The 27,960-nt window shown below is 41.3% G+C and overlaps 1 protein-coding gene across 3 annotated transcripts in view; it reads right to left on the bottom strand.

Annotated features, from left to right (window-relative positions):
• Positions 1-27,960, bottom strand: part of MYOM3 (myomesin 3) — a 191,574-nt gene that overhangs the window by 5,057 nt on the left and 158,557 nt on the right. For all 3 annotated transcript variants that reach the window (XM_040424500.1, XM_040424502.1, XM_040424501.1), the window contains exons 27-34: positions 22,671-22,730; positions 22,517-22,584; positions 20,611-20,721; positions 19,506-19,593; positions 14,834-14,872; positions 10,341-10,446; positions 7,063-7,226; positions 1-37 (exon numbers count right to left, since the gene is read on the bottom strand). In XM_040424500.1, coding sequence (XP_040280434.1) covers positions 1-37; positions 7,063-7,226; positions 10,341-10,446; positions 14,834-14,872; positions 19,506-19,593; positions 20,611-20,721; positions 22,517-22,584; positions 22,671-22,730 — 673 coding nt within the window. The remainder of the gene's footprint in view (positions 38-7,062; positions 7,227-10,340; positions 10,447-14,833; positions 14,873-19,505; positions 19,594-20,610; positions 20,722-22,516; positions 22,585-22,670; positions 22,731-27,960) is intronic.

Genomic DNA, 27,960 nt, shown 5'->3' with positions numbered 1-27,960 from the left:
TTGTATTTCTGGTGTTCTGCCATTGCATCATCAAATGCTGAAAATAAAGAAATAAATTATTTAAAGCATGTAGATATACAAAGTGTCACTCCAGTTACAATACAAGCATTGCTTTGGCTGGATTTGGTTTAGGGAATGTATAAAAAAAAATTACAGCAATATAGTAGAGTTGCTGTAGCCAACTTAGGCTACTTTCATCGCCGGAACTGCCTGCCGGATCCGGCAAAACGTATGCCAACTGATGGCATTAGTAAGACTGATCAGGATCCTGATCCGTCTTAAAAATGCCTGATCAGTCAAAAAAATGCATTAAAATGTCGGATCCGTCTTTCCGGTGTCATCCGGCAAAATGGATCTGGCATTTACTTTTTTCACCTTTTTTTCGGTCTGCGCGAAGGACGGATCCGGCTTTCCGGTATTTTGAATGCCGGATCCGGCACTAATACATTCCTATGGAAAAAAATGACGGATCCGGCATTCAGGCAAGTCTTCAGTTTTTTTCGCCGGAGATAAAACCGTAGCATGCTACGGTTTTCTTTTTTGCCTGATCAGTCAAAATGACTGAACTGAAGACATCCTGATGCATCCTGAATGGTTTGCTCTCCATTCAGAATGCAGGGGGATATGCCTGATCAGTTCTTTTCCGGTATAGAGCCACTGTGACGGAACTCAGTGCCGGAAAAGAAAAACGCCAGTGTGAAAGTACCCTTATTCCAGTTCTTAATTTTCTATAGATCCTACAGGGAAATTTCCCGGTGGGGCCGATGCCTAGGGAGCGGCTCGAGCGCTCCTCACGGCGGCTGGGTACCTAACGTTCTGATGCTCTCAGCATTTATTCATGCTAGGAGCATAAGGTACTTACGCACCTGGCATGCAGCCACAGGTCTCCTCCTGAGCTCAACTGTATCACCGTCCTCAGTATGGTGATTGGGCAGCATTTTGTTCTGCACTGTAATATTTTGTTTTTGTGCTGCACTACTGTATTACTGGCCTGCCCAGTTCTGTTGTCCCTGCCTACTTGTATTGCCCCACCTTCTGTCAATTTGGACTCACCCACAACACGGGGCCTCTTTTATTTTTTTTTCCAGGATCACTTTAACCCCTTAAGGACCGGGCTCATTTTCACCTTAAGGACCAGGCCATTTTTTGGAAATCTGACCAGTGTCACTTTAAGTGCTAATAACTTTAAAACGCTTTGACTTATCCAGGCCATTCTGAGATTGTTTTTTCGTCACATATTGTACTTCATGATACTGGTAAAATGAAGTCAAAAAAATTATTGTTTTTGCACAAAAAAATACTTAATTTACCAAAAATTTGGAAAAATTAGCAAATTTCAAAGTTTCAGTTTCTCTACTTCTGTAATACATAGTAATACCCCAAAAAATTGTGATGACTTTACATTCCCCATATGTCTACTTCATGCTTGAATTGTTTTGGGAATGATATTTTATTTTTTGGGGATGTTATAAGGCTTAGAAGTTTAGAAGCAAATCTTGAAATTTTTCCGAAATTTACAAAAACTCAATTTTTAGGGACCAGTTCAGGTTTGAAGTCACTTTGCGAGGCTTACATAATAGAAACCACCCAAAAATGACCCCATCTAAGAAACTACACCCCTCAAGGTATTCAAAACTGATTTTGCACACATTGTTAACCCTTTAGGTGTTGCACAAGAGTTATTGGCAAATGGGGAGGAAATTTGAGAATTTGATTTTTTTGTCTAATTTTTCATTTTAACCCATTTTTTCCACTAACAAAGCAAGGGTCAACAGCCAAACAAGACTGTATCTTTATTGCCCTGACTCTGCTATTTACAGAAATACCCAATATGTGGCCGTAAACTACTGTACGGCCTCACAGCGGGGCGTAGAGTGAAAGGTGCGCCGTATGGTTTTTGGAAGGCTGATTTTTATGGACTGGTTTATTTACACCATGTCCCATTTGAAGCCCCCTGATGCACCCCTAGAGGAGAAACTCCCTAAAAGTGACCCCATCTAAGAAACTACACCCCTCAAGGTATTCAAAACTGATTTTACATACGTCGTTAACCCTTTAGGTGTTGCACAAGAGTTATTGGCAAATGGAGATGAAATTTGAGAATTTCATTTTTTTGCCTAATTTTCAATTTTAACCCATTTTTTTCACTAACAAAGCAAGGGTTAACAGCCAAACAAAACTGTATCTTTATTGCCCTGACTCTGCTGTTTACAGAAACACCCCATATGTGGCTGTAAACTACTGTACGGCCACACAGCGGGGCGTAGAGTGAAAGGTGCGCCGACTGTTTTTTTGACACCATGTCCCATTTGAAGCCCCCCTGATGCACCCCTAGAGTAGAAACTCCATAAAAGTGACCCCATCTAAGAAACTACACCCCTCAAGGTATTCAAAACTGATTTTACAAACTTTGTTAACCCTTTAGGTGTTGCACAAGATTTAATGGAAAATAGAGACACAATTTCAAAATTTCACATTTTTGGCAGATTTTCCATTTTAATATTTTTTTTCCAGTTACAAAGCAAGGGTTAACAGCCAAACAAAACTCATTATTTATGGCCCTGATTATGTAGTTTACAGAAACACCCCATATGTGGTCGTAAACCGCTGTACGGGCAGACGGCAGGGCGCAGAAGGAAAGGAATGCCATACGGTTTTTGGAAGGCAGGTTTTGCTGGACTGTTTTTTCGACACCATGTCCCATTTGAAGCCCCCCTAATGCACCCCTAGAGTAGAAACTCCAGAAAAGTGACCCCATTTTAGAAACTACGGGATAGGGTGGCAGTATTGTTGGTACTAGTTTAGGGTACATATGATTTTTGGTTGCTCTATATTACACTTTTTGTGCGGCAAGGTAACAAGAATTAGCTTTTTTGGCACCGTTTTTTTTTTTTTGTTATTTACAACATTCATCTGACAGGTTAGATCATGTGGTAATTTCATAGAGCAGGTTGTCACGGACGCGGCGATACCTAATATGTATTACATTTTTTTAATTTATGTAAGTTTTACCCAATGATTTCATTTTTAAAACAAAAACAAGTTTTAGTGTCTCCATAGTCTAAGAGTCATAGTTTTTTCAGTTTTTGGGCGATTATCTTAAGTAGGGTCTCATTTTTTGCGGGAGGAGATGACGGTTTGATTGGCACTATTTTGGGGTGCATATGACTTTTTGATCGCTTGCTATTACACTTTTTGTGACGTAAGATGACAAAAAATTGCTTTTTTTACACAGTTTTTTTTTTTTTTTTTTTACGGTGGTCACCTGAGGGGTTAGGTCATGTGATATTTTTATAGAGTCGGTCGATACGGACGCGGCAATACCTAATATGTATACTTTTTTTTTATTTATGTAAGTTTTACACAATGATTTCATTTTTGAAACAAAAAAAATTATGTTTTAGTGTCTCCATAGTCTAAGAGCCATAGTTTTTTCAGTTTTTGGGTGATTATCTTAAGTAGGGTCTCATTTTTTGCGGGATGAGATGACGATTTGATTGTTACAATTTTGGCGTACATGCGACTTTTTTGATCACTTTTATTACCTTTTTTTGGGAAGTAAGGTGAGCAAAATTTCAATTTCATCATAGTTTTTTATTTTTATGGCGTTCACCGTTCGGGTAAAGTAACATGACCGTTTTATAGATCAGGTCGTTACGGACGCGGCGATACCAAACATGTGTAGGGAATGTTATTTTTTTAATTTTTAATCAGTGATAAATGTGTTTTTTGATTTTTACTTTTTTTTCACTTTTTTTCACTTTTTTTTTTACCCAGACCCACTTGGTTCTTGAAGATCCAGTGGGTCTGATGTCTGTATAATACAGTATAGTACAATATATATTGTTCTGTACTGTATTTTACTTACACTGAACAGATCTATGCTTTCAGCACAGATCTGTTCAGCACCATGGACAGCAGGACGCCTGAGAGGCGTCCTGTTGCCATGGGAACCTTCCCCGTCTGCTCAGAACTGCGCAGACGGGGAAGGGTGAGCACGGGGCTGCGGGGGGCTGTCTGGGGACTCTCTCCCTCTCCATCGGGGGGCTGCAAAGGCACAGCAGCCCCCCGATCGGAGAGGGAGGGAGCTCCCTCTTTCTGTTAACTTTTTCCATACAGCGGTCCGTACGGACCGCTGTATGGAAAGGGTTAAACGGCTGACATCGCATCACCGATGTCAGCCGTTTATACCAGGGTGCCAGCAATGTGCTGGCACCCTGGTATACCCACTCTACACCAACGATTATTCAACGGGAGGCGGGCGGGGGATCGCGATCCCGCCTGCCGCACCGCCCGCCTCCCGCACCGCCCCCACCGCCCGCAACACCCCCCCTGCACCTCCCACCGGGCTAAAATCATTCAGAGGTGCAGGGGGGGGGTGATAAAAATATATTTTCGGCACACTAAAGTTTCTGATCGTCGCGGTCAGGGATCGCAGCGATCAGAAACTGCAGAAAGCGCAACAAACCGCAGGTCTGAATTGACCTGCGGTTTGTTGCGATCGCGGACATGGGGGGGTCATGGGACCCCCCCGCGCATTTAGCCGAGGTGCCTGCTCAATGATTTGAGCAGGCACCTTGTTCCGATCACAGCTGGCCGGGCGGCAGTGATCGGAACAACACATGTCGTACCGGTACGTCATGTGTCCTTAAGGACTCGGGAAACATGCCGTACCGATACGTCATGTGTCCTTAAGGGGTTAAGTTCCCAGTACACTACCGAAAAGCAGTGACCTGTTTGGCTGCTCCTGGCCTCTTCTCTACCTAAACACTGATTTTGATAAGTTTTCCACATTATCTTTGTGACAAGATTAAAGGTCTCTTTAGACGGGATGATTATTGGGCACGAACATTCATACTTTCCCAATAATCAGCCTGTGTAAAGATGCTGCTGATCACTGGCTGAAATTATCACAGATGCAGACATCAAAATGTGAAATTTGCACAGCAGACTGTGCTGTGTTAACAGGGATCTGCTGCCCAAAAACAATGAATCTGTAGAAATCGCTTGTCCCCATGTAAATGCAGCCCTCACCACCTCTAATGAGGAGGTAATTATCAGGAATGAGTGGTTCATTCACAATAATTGCCTGCTCAGTTAGCTGGTGTAACTGGCTATAAGCTTAGAAGAAATCAGAACAGGAATAGATACCATAAACAGCCTCACGCTCACATTAAAAGGGTTTAGTAAACTAATTAAAACCTTCGGCACTGCTGAGAGATTTCTATTACTGGAAATCTTACACTTAGGCCTCATGCACACGACCGTTGTGTGTTTTGCAGTCCGCAAATTGCGGATCCGCAAAACACGGATGGCGTCCATGTGCGTTCTACAAATTTGTGGAACGGCACGGACAGCCATTGATATAACTGCCTATTCTTGTCCGCAAAACGGACAAGAATAGGACAGGTTATATTTTTTTTGTGGACCACGGAACGGAGCAACGGATGCGGACAGCACACGGAGTGCTGTCCACATCTTTTGCGGCCCGATTGAAGTTAATGGGTCCACATCCAAGCCGCAAAAACTACGGCTCGGATGTGGACCAAAACAACGGTCGTGTGTATGAGGCTTTACAGTATTACTTCCTAAGGCCATTTTTAGATTAGCGAGTTCACCGTGAGAAACACTCTCAGCGTGATTTCCCATCCTGGACTTTGCTCATGGCATTATAATGATTTATAATGCTGTGTGTCCCTGCCAACATCAGCTGTAATGTATTGTACTGATAGCATTATAAGAGTACAAATCATTACAGATGATGTCGGGATGGGAAACACAGCATTATAAATCATTAGGTCCTGTTACAAGAACATAGTCCAGGATGCGAAGTCCCACAAGGAGCGTATTTCCCACAGACAACTCGCTCGTCTGAAACTGGACAGTGAGAGATATCTAGGAGTAGTGCCAATGGGGGTTGATTGTTTGATGGAGCCCTTTTGTTGTGAAAATCAGGGGAGGTCTGAGATCACAGACTGCACATATAGAATGCACATGTATCTATAACCAAAAGCATAACTTGAAGCTTTTAAAGTGCCTATTCACTTCCCCAATGAAAATGAGTGCACACTCAGGCCTGCATGTGTATTGGCGAGTCAGAGGAATAGCTATCAGTTGAAGCTTAAGGCGTATTTCTGTTGCAGATTGCAGCGCAAAGGTCCTTTGCGCCGCAATGTGCGACTTTTCCCTGTTCACGCCAGGACTAAAAAAAAGTGGGTGGGGAAGGGGACGGGCCAGCAGGCCTGTCTCATTTACTATTTTCTACACCTGTTTTACGAGTAGAAAATGGTCTAAATGCAAGACAGCTAGGAAGCTGTCTCACATTTAAAAGCGGCAGTGGATCCACTGAAGTTATGGAGAGGCCGGAGCCTTTACATAACTGATGGATCCACCACCAGCGCATGGACTTTATTAAGACCAGTGTCTAAAACGCTGGTCCTAATAAATGTTCCCCTAAGTCTTATATTGTAAAGGAGTATTTGGCTACCATCAAGTGCCAGGCTACAAGTATGATCACTAGTGTTGATCACGAATATTCGAATTGCTAATTTTTATTTTGCAAATATCAGCACTTCGAGAATTCGCGAATATTTAGAATATAGTGATATATATTCGTAATTTCGAATATTCAGTACACATGATCCCTCCCTGCTTCTTGCTGGTGGGCCAATGAGAAGGCTGCAATATCTTTGACTTTAGGAGTAGTGTTGATTGCGAATTTTCGTAATGCAAATTTTTATGGCAAATTTTTCAATTGCCGTTTTTCGCAATCAAGAAAATAATGACTGGAGATAATGAATTCCCAAATTCGCGAGTATGTGGCGAATATTTGCACAAATATTTGCGAAATATCACAAATTCGAATATTGCCCTTGCAATATCACTAATCGTTACTACCTCTTCACCCCTGTCTGTGACACATCATTTTGACTGACTTTTCGGTTTAAAGCGTTGCATCCTGGTTTTGAACCAGAATTATATAAGCACATTATTTGTATGCAGGAGTTAAATTAAACTTAGTTAACCGAACTTAAATACACAACATGACTATATATTTATTACCTTTACCACTGAGATCGTAGGTCCGTTTATGGATGTCTTTACCATCAAACAGTTCAAGTGTATACAGACCTCGGTCTGAGTCGGTAGGATTGTTTATTTGAAGCCATACTTGATTCTCAGTGCTGCCCGATTTAACCTTTTCTGTACTGGACAATTTCTGAGTTCTGTGTATAGAAATAGCATTTTTTAATGTATACATACGTCTAAAGAGCAATCAAAAGGCCACTAAACCCTGAAAAACTTAAAAAAGACATGACTTGACTGGAGTTTAGTACCGACTTAAAACAGGTAGTTTGGGATAGAGGTGGGACTTATCATCCCATTCACTTCAGTGGACAATCAGAGTAATGTGAAAGGGCTTGAAACTCCAAAACTTGGCAGCTGTGTGTGCAACTATACTATACATAACCAGGGCACTGATGCTACAGAAAGTGTTACTTAGCTTTTCCAGTTGCCTGAATCTCAAGTTTACCTATATAGGCAGGAGGGATTAAAGGCAAATTGGACATTTATCAGTGTTGGAAAGCTGGATTATGTCTTGTGGAGCTGTACACACTGTCCATATAATGTCATCCTTACAATGCACAAGTAACCCATCTTTCCCAGGACTCTGAAAGGCAAATCTGCCTAGCTATGGCACTGTTTAGGAGTGCGGGGGATATTTATCGTCGTAGATTTGGAAAATCTGTCTAGCTTGCTACAGTATGGAGGATTTGTCATGAGGATTCTTAGTCCTGGCTAGCAAATACAATTAGCCATTCTACTGTACAATAATGGGGATTTATCAGTTCTAGACTGATCTGGCACTTTGCCGTCTGGGAAATCTAGTTAACAATCTCTGTAGGGCAATGATCATGGCAAATTGGAAAAGCTAGGTAGTATCCTCTGCAAAAAGGAAACCACACTTGGTACATATATTCTTTACATACTATATCCATACATATCACATCATATCAGGATATATGCCATTTATGTAGTTTGATCTCCAACATAACATGCTCCCCAGCTCTCCAAAGCTTCTGAAAGACAAATCTGCAGTCAAGGGTGAAATTATCACTGCATAACTGGGCAGATTAGCTATTTAGTTGTATGTACTATGGCTGGTACTATGTAAATACTACAGCTGGTACTATTTGCACTATGGCTTGCACTGTCACCCAGATTACTTTGTTCTATTAGTAGGCGATTCCTTCCAACAAAATGGCCATGCTCACTGTGTAAACAAAAATTATGCAACCTAAACCCAGCCCCCTCTTCCTAGACTTCCTGGTTCAGGTGCACTAACAGGGGAGAGCTAGGGGGAAAGACATAAGAGACATAAGCCTAAGAGAAAAGGGCACTGGTCTACAGGAGTTCCAGAGATAGTCTAGTACAGTTCTTGGCCATCTCCGGAACTCCCATAGAAATGAATGGAGCAGCCACGCGCATGCCCATCAGGCCTCTCCTTTCATTTCTGGGTGGGGGCATCCTCATGATCAGTGGAGATGCAACCAGTAGGACCTCCCAGGATTTAATAGTTTTCCCAGATACTGTGGATAGATGATAACATAACCTGAATACCCTTTAAGTATAGAAATAGCAGAGGCTTAAAGGGATTTTCTCCCTTCAAAAAAAGTCATGTATTATGTAGAGAATGTTAATACAAGTCACTTTCTAATGTATTGCGATTGTCCATATTGCATCCTTTGCTGAATTGATTCAGTTTTCCATTGCATTATATGCTGCTCAACAGGGGTTACGGCCACTGCTGCAAGGCACCGATCTCGCTCTAGGCAATATGGACAATCACAATACATTAGTAAGTGCCTTGTATTAACCCTATCTACATCTTAAATTCCATTTGCTTAAAGTGAGACAACCCCGTTAAAGGGGTTGTCTGAGTTATGAAAAAAAAATATAGCATTGTAAATCTGATGGGCAGCAATATATAACTAAGCTAAGCAAGTTTTAGGCAAAAATATATATTTATATTTCTACCTGCCATAACAACAATCTCTGCCCCTCTCCCTACTCTGCAAAGGGAGTGAATACAAGTGCTGCCCTGAGTGACATGTCTGCCTGCTGGGAGACTCAGCAGCATGTTGTATTTGTAGGACTACAAGTCCCAGCTGTACAATGACACTGCTGATACACACAGGATCTTCCCTCTAACTGTTCTTGTGCAATGCTCTGCAGATCTCCTCTGTTAGCTCCTGTGCCCAACATTTGTCTCCTCACTGCCTGCAGCTACTCAGTAAAGCCTTCAGCCCTGAGTCTGTGCAGCTAAGGGGTATAAATGTTTTTCCTCAAGAATCCAGGGAAAGAGCAATAAGCAGCAGCTGACAGTGCAGGGGTGTGTGGCCAGCACAGTGATGTCTCCTGTACAGACACAGATCTGCTCTCTCAGGCTTGTGCACAAAACCTTATCAGAGCAGGGAGAGAAGCTGACATCACAGGTCATGCGACCCTCAGTGAAATCTGAGAAAGGAGCAACTGGAGATAAAGTAAGTGAATTGTAAAGTCCTTACATTTGCCTAGTTAGAAACATACAAAGAACAAAAAATAACTCAGACAACCCCTTTAAGTGTAAAAATTGCAAGTTTTACTAAATCTTTTCCCACAAAACTATACATCAATCTGCTCAGCTCTTCCCGCTCTATAACTTGCTGCCTGCAGATTATTACGCATTTGACATTGTGGTGACATGGTCCTGGAGTCTGATCATATTTTCTTTACATATGCTCGTCTATATGGATGGCATATGTATGCATAGATCCTTTTGTACTCATTCCCTATATAGGAAGTACGATAAAAAATACATTTGATATGTACTGAGGTATTTAGGGGTTATCCAACAGTACCTCACAATGCAGGGGGCCCTCCTATAGGCAATACCCAGCACCCGCGTGTCTCCAGATCCCTGCACAGGCTCCACTGTATCTCCCTGTCGTGTGGATCAAAACATCAGTTGACGGAAGAGCAGTCAATAGCAGGGCTCAACAGTGACCAGCCTCCCTAGCATCGCGGTTGACACCAGGGAGGCTGGTCAACGTTGCGGCCTGCTATTGGCTGCTCCCCCGTCGCCAGATGTTTTGATCCGCACAACGGGGAGTTGCAGGGTTCCGGAGGGACGCTGGTGCCAGGGACCAGGTAAGTATCGTCTATAAGAGGGGCTCGGGCATTGTGCTATTGGATAACCCCTTTCAGTACATTATATATATATATATATATATATATATATATATATATATATATATAATATAATTCCTTTAAATGAAGATTAATGAGCTAGAACATACTTGTGGTGCCACGCTGGATTCATGATATCGGTGAACTGTTTCACTTCACTGTAGATCTTAATCCCTTCAGCCGTGCCTTGGCATTTCAGCGGGGAGGCAGAGAATGCTTTGGGGACAAGAGACAGATTATTCAGTTTATGGAAGGTGCTTACAGTCCATACATTATTACACTGTTCCATAGTTACACACTTCTCTTCCCTTAATTTCACTTCTTTTCCCTGATTTCATATCCCCTCCCTTCCCCTGCACTCACAGAGCGTGCAGCCTGCCGTAGAACTTTATTATCAACACTTAAAAGGGCTGCCTGTGACACTATTGAATGTTATTTTAATCATTTTCAGTATGAAAAACGAGTTACTTTTGTAATTTACTTTCTGTTATAAAAATGCTCAGTTGTGAGGTATTTTCTTTACTTCATTATAATGGGGCCTCCTCGTGTTTAATCTGTATAGTAATGTGCATGTTCACTTACTGAGTTGGATGAGCATGGTCGCATGTGCTCAGTTCCATCCTTCAGCTCCCATCAGTCATACAGTAGCAAGAAAAAGTATGTGAACCCTTTGGAATATTAACGATTTCTGCACAAATTGGTCATAAAATGTGATCTGATCTTCATCTAAGTCACAACAATAGACAATCACAGTCTGCTTAAACTAATAACACACAAAGAATTAAATGTTACCATGTTTTTTTGAACACACCATGTAAACATTCACAGTGCAAGTGGAAAAACTATGTGAACCCCTAGACTAATGACATCTCCAAGAGCTAATTGGAGTGAGGTGTCAGCCAACTGGAGTCCAATCAATGAGATGAGATTGGAGGTGTTGGTTACAGCTGCCCTGCCCTATAAAAAACACACACCAGTTCTGGGTTCGCTTCTCACAAGAAGCATTGCCTGATGTGAATGATGCCTCGCACAAAAGAGCTCTCAGAAGACCTACGATTAAGAATTGTTGACTTGCATAAAGCTGGAAAGGGTTATAAAAGTATCTCCAAAAGCCTTGCTGTTCATCAGTCCACGGTAAGACAAATTGTCTATAAATGGAGAAAGTTCAGCACTGCTGCTACTCTCCCTAGGAGTGGCCGTCCTGTAAAGATGACTGCAAGAGCACAGCGCAGACTGCTCAATGAGGTGAAGAAGAATCCTAGAGTGTCAGCTAAAGACTTACAAATGTCTCTGGCATATGCTAGCATCCCTGTTAGCGAATCTACGATACGTAAAACACTAAACAAGAATGGATTTCATGGGAGGATACCACAGAGGAAGCCACTGTTGTACAAAAAAAACATTGCTGCAAGTTTACAGTTTGCACAAGAGCACCTGGATGTTCCACAGCAGTACTGGCAAAATATTCTGTGGTCAGATGAAACCAAAGTTGAGTTGTTTGGAAGAAAAAGACAACACCATGTGTGGAGAAAAAGAGGCACAGCACACCAACATCAAAACCTCATCCCAACTGTGAAGTATGGTGGTGGGGGCATCATGGTTTGGGGCTGCTTTGCTGTGTCAGGGCCTGGACGGATTGCTATCATCGAAGGCAAAATGAATTCCCAAGTTTATCAAAACATTTTGCAGGAGAACTTAAGGCCATCTGTCCACCAGCTGAAGCTCAACAGAAGATGGATGTTGCAACAGGACAATGACCCAAAGCATAGAAGTAAATCAACAACAGAATGGCTTAAACAGAAGAAAATATGCCTTCTGGAGTGGCCCAGTCAGAGTCCTGACCTCAACCCGATTGAGATGCTGTGGCATGACCTCAAGAAAGCGATTCACACCAGACATCCCAAGAATATTGCTGAACTGAAACAGTTCTGTAAAGAGGAATGGTCAAAAATTACTTCTGACCGTTGTGCACGTCTGATCTGCAACTACAGGAAGCGTTTGGTTGAAGTTATTGCTGCCAAAGGAGGTTCAACCAGTTATTAAATCCAAGGGTTCACATACTTTTTCCACCTGCACTGTGAATGTTTACATGGTGTGTTCAATAAAAACATGGTAACATTTAATTCTTTGTGTGTTATTAGTTTACGCAGACTGTGATTGTCTATTGTTGTGACTTAGATGAAGATCAGATCACATTTTATGACCAATTTGTGCAGAAATCCATATCATTCCAAAGGGTTCACATACTTTTTCTTGCAACTGTATCTACTGTTAGAAGCTGGTGGGCTCATTATGCATGTTGGACCTGCATTCCCTGGATTTAATGGAGGCTATTATGGCACCAAAAGCTGCAAAAGGCAGAGTGGACCCAGCATGCATGTGGAACCTGCATTCCCTGTATTTTGTGATGATCAGTATGGCACCATAACAGGTTACATTTAGTGTAGGTTCCTGTCCTAAAGAGATTGCCTTGACGCCAGCAGACAGGCACAAATAATTTTGTACAAAATGTATTTGCCGAGAATCTCAAATTTATAAAATGAGCATAGCATTAGCACCAAAATATTTTCCATAGTTATGGTATTCTTGAACTTTATTTGTGTTTGCAGAGTGCTGCTGCATTGTTTTTTGTCTTTGTGCTTTCAGCCATGGCAACGTGCACCTGCGTATTGGCATGTGCTGACTGACCCCCTTTTTCTTCACTGTTAGATTGTGTGACAGTTATAGGGAGAGAGTTGTAGCAGAAAGGACATGCCCCCTTAGCTGCTAGGCTAAAGAGAATCTATTTGAACAATTGGAAGAATGAATGGCGGGAGCTATTTTCAGAACTCCAATAGAAGCGCATGGAGAGTGCTGTAAATGTGTGGCCACCTTTCTATGAATGGCGGCAGCAGACAGGGCTCTGTTCTCAAGACAGAAGCAGCTCCCAGAGGTGGGACATGCACCCATCTGGTGTATTACTTATTCTGTGGATATGACACTAATGTCCAGATTGGAGTACCCTTTTAAATTTACCTTGTTTTTTTTTTGTGTGGAAGTTTTACCTATTTACGTAATCCAGTCTAAATTATCATTCATGTTTATTTTCAAACATGCTATAAATAGGAGCTCCAATTGCTCTGCTAGATCTACAGGGTGGGCCATTTATATGGATACACCTTAATAAAATGGGAATGGTTGGTGATATTAACTTCCTGTTTGTGGCACATTAGTATATGTGAGGGGGGAAACTTTTCAAGATGGGTGGTGACCATGGCGGCCATTTTGAAGTCGGCCATTTTGAATCCAACTTTTGTTTTTCAATAGGAAGAGGGTCATGTGACACATAAAACTTATTGGGAATTTCACAAGAAATGGTGTGCTTGGTTTTAACGTAACTTTATTCTTTCATGAGTTATTTACAAGTTTCTGACGACTTATAAAATGTGTTCAATGTGCTGCCCATTGTGTTGGATTGTCAATGCAACCCTTTTCTCCCACTCTTCACACGCTGATAGCAACACCGCAGGAGAAATGCTAGCACAGGCTTCCAGTATCGGTAGTTTCAGGTGCAGCACATCTCGTATCATCTGAAGGCAATCGTCTATGCTGTGAAGATACGAGATGTGCAGCACCTGAAACTACGGATACTGGAAGCCTGTGCTAGCATTTCTCCTGCGGTGTTGCTATCAGTGTGTGAAGAGTGGGAGAAGAGGGTTGTATTGACAATCCAACACAATAGGCAGCACATTGAACACATTTTATAAGTGGTCAGAAACTTGTAAATAACTCATGAAAGAATAAAGTTACGTTAAAACCAAGCACACCATTGTTTTTTTTTGTGAAATTCATGTGTCACATGACCCTCTTCCTATTGAAAAAACAAAAGTTGGATTCAAAATGGCCGACTTCAAAATGGCCTCCATGGTCACCACCCATCTTGAAAAGTTTCCCCCCTCACATATACTAATGTGCCACAAACAGGAAGTTAATATCACCAACCATTCCCATTTTATTAAGGTGTATCCATATAAATGGCCCACCCTGTATTTCAAGCTGATAGTTCAGGGGCATTACTGTTCTCAAAGGACGTGTCCTTTCTGCTGCAACTCTCTCCCTATCACAGCTCAGGGAGCATGTCCTTTCTGCTGCAGCTCTCTACTTGTAAGTATGCTTTCACACGCGGCAGATTTTGTGGCAGAAAATTCTGCAACTGAAAATCTGTTCCATTCACTTTAACAGAGCTTGCAGAAATCCATGTGCTTGCTTCCCTATTCAAATTAATGGAACAGATTTTTCAGTTGCGGAATTTTCTGCCACAAAATGTGTGAAGGCTCCCTTACTGTTACAGCTTCTAACAGAAGAACAAGTTAGGGCTGTGGCAGTTGAAGGATGGAACTGAGCATGTGCGACCACCTCAGAAAGGTGGACAGAGAAATAAGGAAAAGAAGAAACAGCAGCTGGCATTTAATTAAATAACTCAGTGGCTATACAAAATTTTTAATTACATGCAACTACAAAAGTATTCAGATTCAGGTTTCAGTTGAAAAATTTTGCTTTTTTTGTGAAACAATCCCTATAATGTAATTTTATAGCATGCATTTTCCAGTTTAGAAATGCTTACCACTTATTTTAGAAATTTCTTTCATTATATCTTCAAAACCTGAAATGATACAAACACATACGCTTCTTAAATACATACTGCACACATCTCTATCCATCTGTCTAATTCATTTTATTAAGATGATTGTCTTGACTACTAGAGAATTTAAAAGTTTGAGCAGAATTGTCCCACACTTTCTTCCTGGCCACAGCTACTGTGAAATCAAGCATTTGTGCATATTTACGTCAAAGAACCTTTCATTGATCCATAACGATCTGAAAGATCAGTATGTATAAGTATTGGCTATTAGAGGGCAACAATCTTTCATCTTCTACTATGCATCTACCTAAATAGTTTTTTCTCAAAACATGTAGCTACATTTTCAAAATTTCTTTTCTTTTCATTTAATTTTATTTGTATAGCACCCATATAATTCACAGCGCTTCACTGAGATCAATAGTCTCATAATGCCCTGTCCCTAAGGGTCCTTTAAAAAAGGAAAAAGTCTGGTACTGTGTTAGCCAATAGAAAACTCGCTTAGTGCTCTCATTAAGAGAAATAAAATAAGAGTATTGCAGGTTTGATACCTTTTAATGGCTAACAAAAATAGAAGAAAAGGAGAAAAAAAGAGAGACAGGAGGCCGCGCCTCGTGTGTGTGGCTGTATTTTTGGTCTTATTGCACTTTATACAAGAAGCGCTTACCGTATGTTGTTGTGTGGAGCCACAACAACTGTGAAAGGCTTGTGCTGGTATTTTCCCGTCCAGCATGCGGGGTCCTGTACTGCTGCCAAAGGGTTCCTTTTTTCTCTGCCCCAGAAGTGGCACGAGAAATAAGTAAAGAGATAAAAGTAGTGGTTTTTTTAACCCTTTTTTTGCGGCGCTGAAAACAGGAGGCAAGTTCTTGTAAAATATTTTAAAAACTAAAGTAGCTTATTTATTCTTTTGTCAACGCGTTTCAAGGGCGCACAGCCCTCTTTGTCAGGACAATATGCTTTTATTGTCCTGACGAAGAGGGCTGTGCGCCCTTGAAACGCGTTGACAAAAGAATAAATAAGCTACTTTAGTTTTTAAAATATTTTACAAGAACTTGCCTCCTGTTTTCAGCGCCGCAAAAAAAGGGTTAAAAAAACAACTACTTTTATAACAAAAATAGAAGTGATGATGTTACATAGCGAGCGTTTGAGACATCACCAGTCCCTATGTCAGGAGTACTACTAAGGGTCCTTTTGCACAAGCAGATAAACTACCCATAATGATGATGATGATGTATAGTCTTGTGTACACGCAGTCTTACCCATCGGGCCTCGATGCGCTTAGCTGACTAATTCAACAGGGAGGAAAAAAGAAAGCATGACACTTTGCCATGGGCCACAAAGGCCTAGAGAATAAGGCACCTATTCCAGAGACCAATTTCCTAGCACTTATCAAATGGAGAGTCAAGAAAAAGGGGAGAAAGGTAGGGGGATCTCAAGGTTCAAAGGGTTCGGACGAGATATAGAGAATGTGAAGAAAACTATTTAATAATCGTGGGGAAAAAGTATCTTTAAAATAAAAGAACATTACCAACCGTGAATTTATAGACTAAGATTTAAGAAAACCCCCAAAATGATATAAACCAAATAAGTGTTATATAGGAAGATCAAACGCCTGTTTGAAAAGTAAGGTTTTCAGTGCAGGTCTGAATGAGAGAAGACTGGGAATCATTTTCAGGGCCAGAGGTAGGTGGTTCCAAAATCTGGCCCCTTGAGCCGAAAAGGATCTACCTCCACGTCTGATCTTGTTAACTTGCGGGATGTTAAAATTCATAGAGTTACTAGACCTCAATGTCCTCAACGGGGCGTACCTGGTGAATTTACGTTGCAGGTACAAGGGCCCCACACCATGGAATACCCTATGTATGAAGCATCCAATCTTGAACATCACTCGTTGTTGGACGGGGAGCCAGTGCAATGCATTAATGGACATTAATACAATATTACAAGTTGATTGGCACTTGTTTACTTTCATTTTCCAGTTACCGTGACAGGTTTGTACCCACCTCCTAGTAGTACTGCCGACAAGTTTTCATGCCCATTTAAAAGATGTGATAGATTTAGTGAAATTTTTTGGGGGTTTGTCATTCAGTTGCTGGGCATGTTTTCACTGACCAATGATAATAAATAAACGTTACTACGAAGATCGTCCCATGTAAAAGGCCCTTAAAAGGGTTTTCTGGTAAGTAGTTATTAATGACCTATCCTCAGAATAGGTCATCAATATCAGATCAGTGGGGGTCCTACATCCGGTACCCCCACCAATCAGCTGTTTTAGGCAGCTGATGGTGACAGAATTTATAGACTGGAAGGGGACAGAAGCAGAAGGTTACATCCACTGTGTAGTGTCTGTGCAGGGATACTGCACTTGAGATCACATTCAAATTAATGGGAGTTGAGTTGCAGTACACTGGCGCAGGAAACTACACAATGGATGGAATCTTGCATCCACTGTATAGTTTCTGACACACGCGGCTGCCCAATGCAGCTGATCAGTAGGGGTGCTATGTGTTGGACTCCAACTGACCTGATATTGATGACCTATAGTGATGCTTGTAAATTTGTGAACCCTTCCTAAACTTTATATATTTCTTCATGACTTTGACCTAAAACTACATTCAATTTTAACACAAATCCTTAAAACAAATTAAACAAATGAGTAAAAATTATTAGTTTTGGTCATTTATTTATTGAGGAAAATAACCCGATATGACATGTCCATGAGTGGCATGAGTATGTAAACATTTAGGATTAGCATATAATTTGAAGGTGAAATTAGAGTCAGAAGTTTTTAGTTAATAGGAAGACAATCAGATGTGAGGGGTTCCAACCTGTTTTATTTAAAGAACAAGGATCTATCAAAGTCGGATCTTCACAAGATGTTTGTGGAAGTGTATCATGGCATGAACAAAGGAGATTTTTGAGGACCTCAGAAGAAGACTTGTTGATGCTCGTCAGGCTGGAAAAGGTTACAAAACCATCTCTAAAGAGTTTGGACTCCACCAATCCACACTCAGGCAGATTATGTCCAGATTGAGAAAATTTAAGCTCACTATTACCCTCCCCTGGAGTGATCAACCAAAAACAAATCAAGTCAAGAGCATGGCATGTAACAGTCTGCGAGGTCACAAAGGAACCCAAGGTAACCACTAAGCAACTAAAGATCTTTGCCACATATGTTAATGCTCATGATTCCACCATCTGGAAGACACTTAATGGTGTGCATGGCAGGATTGCAAGGAGAAAGCCACTGCTGTCCAAAAAGAACATTGCTGCCCATCTGCAGTCAGCTAAATATCACCTGGACAAGCCAGAAGGCATTTGGAACAATATGTTGTGGACAGATGAGACGAAATAACTTTTTGGTTTAAATGAGAAGCTTTATGTTTGGAGAAAGGATAACACTGCATAAAAAACGTTATCCCATCTATGAAACACAGTGGTGGTATCATATTTGGGCCTGTTTTGCTGCATCTGGGTCAGGATGGCTTGAAATTATTGATGGAACAATGAATTATGAATTATAACAGCAAACTATGTAAAGATATAGAAAATTCTTAAGGGTTAAGAATCTTGCAAGCACCACAGTATCCTGAAGAAAGGTAATCAATATCTAAGTACCAGAAAACCCCTTTAATGGCACTCATAATCAAATTTTAGGTATACAAGGGCCAACTTCACAGTTCATTAATTAACATGTAAGTATGTCTACTGTGGGTGAGCTAGCAGCAGCAATAAGATCACTAAATGGCACACATAGCAATCAGAAAACTTTACTGCACAAGTTATCCCTAAATAACCTAATCCAAGACACATTAAAGAGGACCTTTCATGGGTCCAGACATTATTAAATAACTAGCAGGTTATGTAGGGCATAGTGCAGGGATGTAATATTGCTTACTAGTTTGTCTGGGCACTGCTTGGTATGCTAATAAATAGCATCGGTACAAGGAGGTGGAGACTGCCCTGTTTCTCAATAGGCGTCTCCTTCTCCCTGGCTGTAGCGCTGTCCAATCGCGGCAGAGAGCTTCACAGCCAGGGAGAAGGTGAGTTTTTTTTCTCTCTTGCTGTGACGCTCTTTGCTGTGATTGGACAGCGCTACAGCCAGGGAGAAGGAGACGGCCAATTGAGAAACAGGGCAGTCTCCGCCTCCTTGTACCGATGCTATTCATTAGCATACCAGACGGGAATAGTGACTGGGGGCACAGCGGGCGAACGGAGCAGCGCCCATACAAACTAGTAATCAATATTACATCCATGCACTGTGCCCTACATAACCTGCTAGTTATTTCATAATGTCTGGGCCTATAAAAGGTCCTTTTTAAAGACCTTTGATTTTTCTGTTCTTCCTAGTTTTCATGCTGTTCAAAAAGCCTCTACAATGTACAGAAAAATGTCAACACCTAAAAACCAATTATACTAACCAAACTATAGCTACTTATACAGCGTCTGATATATTAGTATTTTTTATTTTGCTTAGAAATTTTACTTAGTCTTCCTCATCTAGTATATGGCAATACTTAACTTTTGGTTGATTGAAATCCTACCTTGTTTATCCCACTCCCTCTATAAGTTGAGGCATTGTATGCTTCTTTAACATGTATACATGCTAACCTGTAAAATGTTCTTACTGATCTTTGATGTGATATTCTTATCCTACCTTCCTTGGTGAGGTCCAAATCACTGATATCTTCACCTCTGCTATCCTTCACCACAGCTTTGTAATGTCCTTTCTCTTCTTTTGTGAACTGTTGAGAGAATGCTGCAATTAACAAAGATACCGTCTGTGTTACCTTCCAATTTTCTGTAAAAATGCTCAGATCCACTAAATGTTATGTTTGGGTATATCCAAATACAGCTAATTTGTAGCAGACCATTCTGCAGCTATCAATTTATCTGAATGAATCTTGAACAAACCTATGTACTTGCAGTGGAAGCAACAACTGTCAGTTGCCAAAATTTCTCTCCTTATCCACAAAGTAATATGCCATAGTTATGGATGTACAAAATGCTAGCTAAACTCATGACAAATATATTTACCACAGTGTTTGTCTGGATGCTGTTTAAAGAGGACACGTCATCAATAGTTACAATGTAGAAACTTTTTTTAAAAAAAATTTTGCATTGCGCCATTACTGGGACAAAGACCTCTAGGCACTTCATCCATGCACAGCGCATGCGCCGAATGCACCCCTATGAGACTTCAGGGCCAGGCTTAAATATGTTTTCACTGCCTATCCTGTCAGTCAAAGTGGTACGGGCGTAGCATAGGAGACGTGCAACGATACTGTCCTCGTTGCACCAAGGGGCTAATTTACATATTATAAAACAACTATTTTCTCAATGTTGTGGCTACCTATGGAGATGGAATCACCAGCATTACATTCAGCTGATAAGTTCACATCTCACATGTCAGTTGGATTAACGCTAATAAATGTATTGACAGATTCCAATTAGGAATGCTAAAGTATATACCATGGAGTCATGTTTTACAAGCTCTGATTAGTCATTATGTGAAAGAATGTTTTTGGAGCTGTGTCGAGTTCTTTAGAATGAAAGACTTTACTAATACATTTACCAATTTTTTGATAATTTTTTTTGTCATTTTGTTTGTTTATTGGATATTCTGCTTGTAAATCACTGCTCAATATATTCCAGGCCATTAAAGTCATTAATAATTGTACTAATTCTCTGGAAATATGCTTTAAGAAACAATATCAAGAGTGTGTAAACTTTTGTAGGAAAACTAATGTATTTGCATTTACCTTTTTGATAACCAGTGTTCCCGATCCGCTTTGTCCGTCATATTGCCCCTTTGGAAGCGGCTTCTTATCAAAGGACCATTTAAGAGTTGTGTCTTTCTCAGTATTTGTCACCTAAACAAAAAAAAGCAAATCTAACTGTAGTCATGAATATGCAAGAGGTCAATAAGATATAGACAAATCAGAATACCAGTATAAATGCAATAAATATAATGAGATATAAGGTAAAGAGTATATTAAGCTGCACATGCTTGCTCTGGAGCCATTGAATTGCCCTGAGGTTGGACAACCTGTTAAGGGCTCAACCTGTTACGTGTGAATGCACCCTGAAGGGTATTTTAAGTCCTAGGCCTTGGTACCTGTGTCCTTGAATAATGTGTATAGGATCGCAAAAGCAGTTGCAGGTTGAAGGATCTGGCAGAATAGAAGGCTACCCCATGAGAGCTGCTCCATTCTACTGCTACTGTACAGGTATCTCATTCATTGATAAGATCTGTAGAACACGCATGTAAATTTCCAGTAATAGTATCATGGTTTACTCCATTTCTTACGTGTCTGGAGCCTGAAAGAAGGGGAGTACTCACTAGGTCACTATGAAAAATCACTAAACCAATGCATCTCAGTAGATGACCTCTAAATTATCATAGATCAAATTTGTCACAGAAGAACACCAACAAATGGGCCCTGCTGTATTACTAGGTACTTGTTGGCACTATTAGGCCCCTTTCACACTGGCGAGTATTCTGCGCGGGTGCAATGAGTGACGTGAACGCATTGCACCCGAACTGAATCCTGACCCATTCATTTCAATGGGGCTGTGTACATGAGTGTTGTTTTTAATGCAACACTTGTGCTTTGCGTGAAAATCACAGCAGGTTCTATATTCTGCGTTTTTTACGCAACGCAGGCCCCATAGAAATGAATAGGGCTACGTGAAAATTGCATAACATCTGCAAGCTAGTGCGGATGCGGTACGATTTTCACGCATGGTTGCTAGTTAGTTAGTAAATAAGGATGAGCAACCCCGGACCCCATTAAAGTCAATTCACTGTATTATTTTCCCTTCTAACATAGTTATAAGGGAAAATAATAGCATTCTTAATGCAGAATGCTAACTAAAATGTCCATTGAGGGGTTAAAAAATAAAAAAATAAACTCCCCTCATTCACTTGATCGCGCAGCCGGTATCGTCTTTCTTCTTCCTGCAGGACCTGCAAAAGCACCTGCGCTGACGTCATTGCGTTCAACACGTGGTGAGCACCATGACGTCAGCAAAGGTCCTTTTGCAGGTCCTGCAGCAAGAAGAAAAAAAGACGATACCGGCTGCGCAATCAAGTGGATGAGGTAAGTTATTTTTTGTAAATAATTTTTTAACCCTTAATGGACATTTTAGTTAGCATTCTGTATTAAGAATGCTATTATTTTCCCTTATAACCATGTTAGAAGGGAAAATAATAAAATCTACACAACACCTAACCCAAACTTCAGTGAAGAAGTTCGGGTTCGGGTCTGGGTACCACATTTAGTTTTTTATCACGCGCATGCAAAACGCATTGCACTCGCGTGGAAAAAACTGAACAACGGAACACAATCGCAGACAAAACTGACTGAAATTGCGTGCCTATTTGCGCGGGTTTGCCGCAATGCACCCTGAACGCATCCGGACAAAATCTGTGACGCCCATGTGAGTGTTACTGTTTTATCTTCTTTCCACAGTATCTCTGAGTCTGATCACGCCATCAGATCTGGAAAGACTGTCTGACCCCAATATAAGTGGGTCTCCAAGGTTTGTTTTGAATAAGTCCATATGTACGAATGTATACAAATTATATAATATATTATATATCCCATATATTTTTGTGAACCTAACAAAACATTTGTCTAAACATTATACGCACATGAAACATACCTTGCATGTTATAATAACGTGACACTCTTCTGTAACCTTCCACTCCAACTGCTCCACAAAATGTGGTCCTGTTACAAGTAAATACATTGCCATGAGTGATTGTTCATAGTCTGCTATAATAAAAATTATATTGCTGAAACGTTTACTTTTCTACCTTTCTTTTTTTTCCATTGTTTTCGTTTTTGCTTGGACTCATCATTAATCTTATCAAAATCTGCAAATAAAAGTACATTCAAGTAAATGACAAACACTTATAAAGGAAATATTGACCCAAATCTATAATCCTAAAGATGGCGTAAACTTACACAGGCTGTCCAGAAGTCCATCAGATTGGCTCAGAATGGATGATAAATCTGACGCAGGGATAGATACTTTTGTCTAACTCTGTATTAGATATTGGTTGGGTTACTTTGAGACAGAATTTTACCCTGGATTTCGGCACAACACGGCACATCTTAGGTCATGCCCCTTTCTCAAAAAGCTCCCCCTCTATAGTAAATACGTGCATCAAAAGCAAGTTGTGAAGAGCATGCTGATTATACGTAGATGAGTGTCTTTGCTTAGGTAAAAATAGACACACTTAGAACCTCCGATCCATAAAGGGAATGTGTCATCAGAAAACAACATTGTTTAAATCACATTTTTATGTTTAACATATTTTTTAAGAATTTTAGATATTTTACATTTTCCATGTAAATATCTCTAATTAAACAAAACCATAAAATCTTGCGGTTTTTACACTGGCCAATAACCCTAATAATAGATGCCACTTCTTAGTCTATAGCAGTGATGCCCAACCTACGGCCCGCGGGCCAAATGCAACCCGCGAAGCCGTGTCATGCGGCCCGCGCAGTGACCGGACTTTATCAGCGCAGGGCGCGCTGCGAACGACACAGGCAGCACCGCCTCCTAGCTAATATATTCACTTCACTTGCCTCTGTGAAATTGAAGAGAAGTGCCGTAATCTCGCACAGGCGCACTGGCAGAGGCATCGAAGTGTGCATGCACCGTCTTCCTGGCCTCTGCCAGTGCGCCTGTACGAGATTACGGCACTTCTCTTCAATTTCACAGAGGCAAGTGCAGTGAATAAATTAGCTAGGAAGCGGCTCTGGGTGGGGGGGATATCTGTGGAGGACACTGAAGGGGGGGGGATCTGTGGAGGACACTGAAGGGGGGGATCTGTGGAGGACACTGAAGGGGGGATCTGTGGAGGACACTGAAGGGGGGGATCTGTGGAGGACACTGATGGGGGGATCTGTGGAGAACACTGAAGGGGGGATCTGTGGAGAACACTGAAGGGGGGGATCTGTGGAGAGCACTGAAGGGGGGGATCTGTGGAGGACACTGAAGGGGGGGATCTGTGGAGGACACTGAAGGGGGGGATCTGTGGAGGACACTGAAGGGGGGGATCTGTGGAGGACACTGAAGGGGGGTATCTGTTGAGGACACTGAAGGGGGGTATCTGTGGAGGACACTGAAGGGGGGTATCTGTGGAGGACACTGAAGGGGGGTATCTGTGCAGGACACTGAAGGGGGGTATCTGTGCAGGACACTGAAGGGGGGTATCTGTGGAGGACACTGAAGGGGGTATCTGTGGAGGACACTGAAGGGGGGTATCTGTGGAGGACACAGTAGTTATGCCCAGATATGTGTACCCTCACAGTAGTTATGCCAGATATGTGCCCTCTTCACAGTAGTAATGCTCACTCATGCCCCCTCACAGTAGTTATGTCCTGATATGTACCGTCCTCACAGCTCACAGTAGTTATACCCTGATATGTGCCCTCCTCACAGTAGTTATACCCTGATATGTGCCCTCCTCACAGTAGTTATGCCCAGATATGTGCCCCCTCACAGTAGTTATGCCAGATATGTGCCCTCTTCACAGTAGTAATGCTCACACGTGCCCCCTCATAGCGTTTGCATTTCTTTCTGGCAAAGCTACCTGGTTCCGGCCCGCAAAATTTATACCAAGTCTAGTGCGGCCCTCAGACGAAAAATGGTTGGGCACCACTGGTCTATAGAGATCACTTTACTACAGTTACCTGCTTATCTGTCATTCTAATCCCTTCTGTTATGATATCACCTCTGTGTATGGCCTCATGCACATGACCGTTGTTTGTCTCCGCGTCCGTTCCACCGATTTTAGCGTTTCAGATGTGGACCCATTCATTTCTATGGAGCCGTAGAAAATGAGGATAGTGCACGGTTTTCCATCCGCATCCGTGATCCGTGGTTCCAGTCAGTCCAAAAAATATAACCTGTCCTATTCTTGTTCGCGGAAAAAACGGTTCGCGGACCCATTCAAGTCAATGGGACCGCTAAAAAACACGGAGGCACAGATTGTCATCCGCGTCCGCGTCCGCTTTATTCCTATCATTTGCATGGCAAACCTATCTTAGACTTTTTTTTACCTTCCTTTATGTCTAGTGGTCCTCCAAAAATAAAGGAAGACACACGAAAACAAAACCGGAAACGGATCACGGAACAACGGAACCCCATTTTGCGGAACGGAACACAACAACGGGTGCATGAGGCCTATAGTTGAGACAAGATCCACCATTCACTATAGGAGATTGTCAAAGCTCCTCTATTCTTTCCTTGTACAATAACCTCTGCACAAGGCCCAACGCATGCCTAGAAAACTCTCCCATATAAGTCAATGAGGTCCCCTCCTGACCATTGTGTTTATGGCCCATGTGTCTGTCATAAAGCAATTTTCTTAATGCTTTGTAAATGCTGTTAATAACAGCTCAGGCAAGATGGCCGACCCCCATAATCATGTTCAGGAAATAGAATAAAGAAATCTTCAATAAGAAAATAAAAACTGATTAGAAAAAAGGAGATGTGTTGCTATCTGGTTTTAACTGGCAGATAAAAATTTTGATGACACATTTCCTTTAGGTAAAGAAGTAATGCATAACTACTATTTGATGCATCTGTTTTTAAAATATATCATATGTGTCGCAAACTAGGATTGAAGGGAATGTTTCATCAGAAAATGATCTACTGTTTAAATCATGTTTTTATGTTAAACATATCTTTAAAGAATTTTTGTTGATGTTATTTCTAAATTTATATGTTTATATTAAAAAAAGAAGCAAAACATAAAATCCTTTCTTACATTTGTATGTCATGTATTTTATATTTTGCTACACACTTAACTTATGGCCACAGCATTTTTGCTCCCACCAAAAATGTATTAAAAATTGATTCATGATCTTGGTTTGTTGGTTGGTTGTCAGTGAATAGGAATAATCATGCTGAAAACCCATACAGGCCTACAGCTGTATCTTACAATTATATCTAGTTTTGCAATTAGTTTTGAATAAAAATGCCCTTCATTAAAAATGTTTTACGCTTTCTATGCAGACCTCCTATGAGCAGCGAGCCCCTGAGAAGCTAGTGCAGGATATTGGAGTGGTAGTGTCCCTGATGAGATGACGTGTCACAGTGTACACTCTCAAGCCATTGCTCCCTGGGCATCTGTGCAGTGAAAAGGTGGTATAAGGAATCAGGCCAGAAGTAGAAGAATAAAATTCTCTCTTTACTAAGTGCAAGATAGGAGTTGTGGTACATCTAGCAGTAGTTGGCAAAGGGGCAGTTAATGGCACCTCTGGTATACTATCTTGTTGATGTCTCTCTCCTGAACTTCTGTCTAACAGCTAAAAGCAGGTACTCGTGGCTATAGGTGTCCACTGTGTAATACAGGCTTTTTTTTTGTTGGCTTGGCCGGGAAGTCGTCTAGGTGAGGGGTGTCCCTCACCTGCAGTAGGTTCTGGATAGCTGTTGTTGCTGGTCAGTCTGCTGACTTTAAATGCTATAGCTTTGAAGATATCTGTAATTTTGTATTACAGTAGTCTTTATGGAGTAGTGGTCTCACAGATGTGCCGGGTCTCAGATCCCTAAGGTCCTTGGAGCAGAGCAATAGAACGTGCTTCCTCACTCCTCATTATCTAGATTAGCACTCCCCTCATTGACAGGAAGTAGAGCCAGCCCACTCCTACCAAGAGCCTGGGGAGGAATAGGGTGGTTAACCCCATCCCTATGTTAACTGTACCCCACCTACTGGTGTACGGTGGAAACATTACATAGCATGACATAACATAATGCTGCATGACAAACCAAAAATTTGCAGATACTCCCTGTACTTGGGGTACTGCATATGCATCTTTATGGTGAAAGGGTGCAAACAAACCGTGCTGTGGTCTAATCCTACAATTATGTTCCCTTCTATTTATCCCCTTCTTGTATGTGAATAAAAAGTAGAAAATTGAATAGAATAAAGAGAGTAATCTGTGGGTTAGCACTTAATTTCTATCAACGAGAAGCAGACAGATGCAAAACTTAGTATGGGGCCCCCCCAGCCACAAGTGAGATTTATGCTGATTATAATTATTCAGTGGGGGATTTCTTTTTTTTAATATACATACAGTTGCAAGAAAAAGTATGTGAACCCTTTGGAATGATATGGATTTCTGCACAAATTGGTCATAAAATGTGATCTGATCTTCATCTAAGTCACAACAATAGACAATCACAGTCTGCTTAAACTAATAACACACATAGAATTAAATGTTACCATGTTTTTATTGAACACACCATGTAAACATTCACAGTGCAGTTGGGAAAAGTATGTGAACCCCTAGACTAATGACATATCCAAGAGCTAATTGGAGTGAGGTGTCAGCCAACTGGAGTCCAATCAATGAGATGAGATTGGAGGTGTTGGTTACAGCTGCCCTGCCCTATAAAAAACAAATTCTTGCTTTTCACAAGAATCATTGCCTGATGTGAATGATGCCTCGCACAAAAGAGCTCTCAGAAGACCTACGATTAAGAATTGTTGACTTGCATAAAGCTGGAAAGGGTTATAAAAGTATCTCCAAAAGCCTTGCTGTTCATCAGTCAACGTTAAGACAAATTGTCTATAAATGGAGAAAGTTCAGCACTGCTGCTACTCTCCCTAGGAGTGGCCGTCCTGTAAAGATGACTGCAAGAGCACAGAGCAGACTGCTCAATGAGGTGAAGAAGAATCCTAGAGTGTCAGCTAAAGACTTACAAAAGTCTCTGGCATATGCTAACATCCCTGTTAGCGAATCTACGATACGTAAAACACTAAACAAGAATGGATTTCATGGGAGGATACCACAGAGGAAGCCACTGCTGTCCAAAAAAAACATTGCTGCACGTTTACAGTTTGCACAAGAGCACCTGGATTTTCCACAGCAGTACTGGCAAAATATTCTGTGGACAGATGAAACCAAAGTTGAGTTGTTTGGAAGAAACAGACAACACTATGTGTGGAGAAAAAGAGGCACAGCACACCAACATCAAAACCTCATTCCAACTGTGAAGTATGGTGGTGGGGGCATCATGGTTTGGGGCTGCTTTGCTGCGTAAGGGCCTGGACGGATTGCTATCATCAAAGGAAAAAAAAAATA

Source organism: Bufo bufo, chromosome 3 (genome assembly GCF_905171765.1).
Source record: "Bufo bufo chromosome 3, aBufBuf1.1, whole genome shotgun sequence".
NCBI lineage: Eukaryota > Metazoa > Chordata > Amphibia > Anura > Bufonidae > Bufo > Bufo bufo.
The sequence above is the reverse complement of the archived record's forward strand: the minus strand, read 5'-3'. Positions and strand labels throughout refer to the sequence as shown.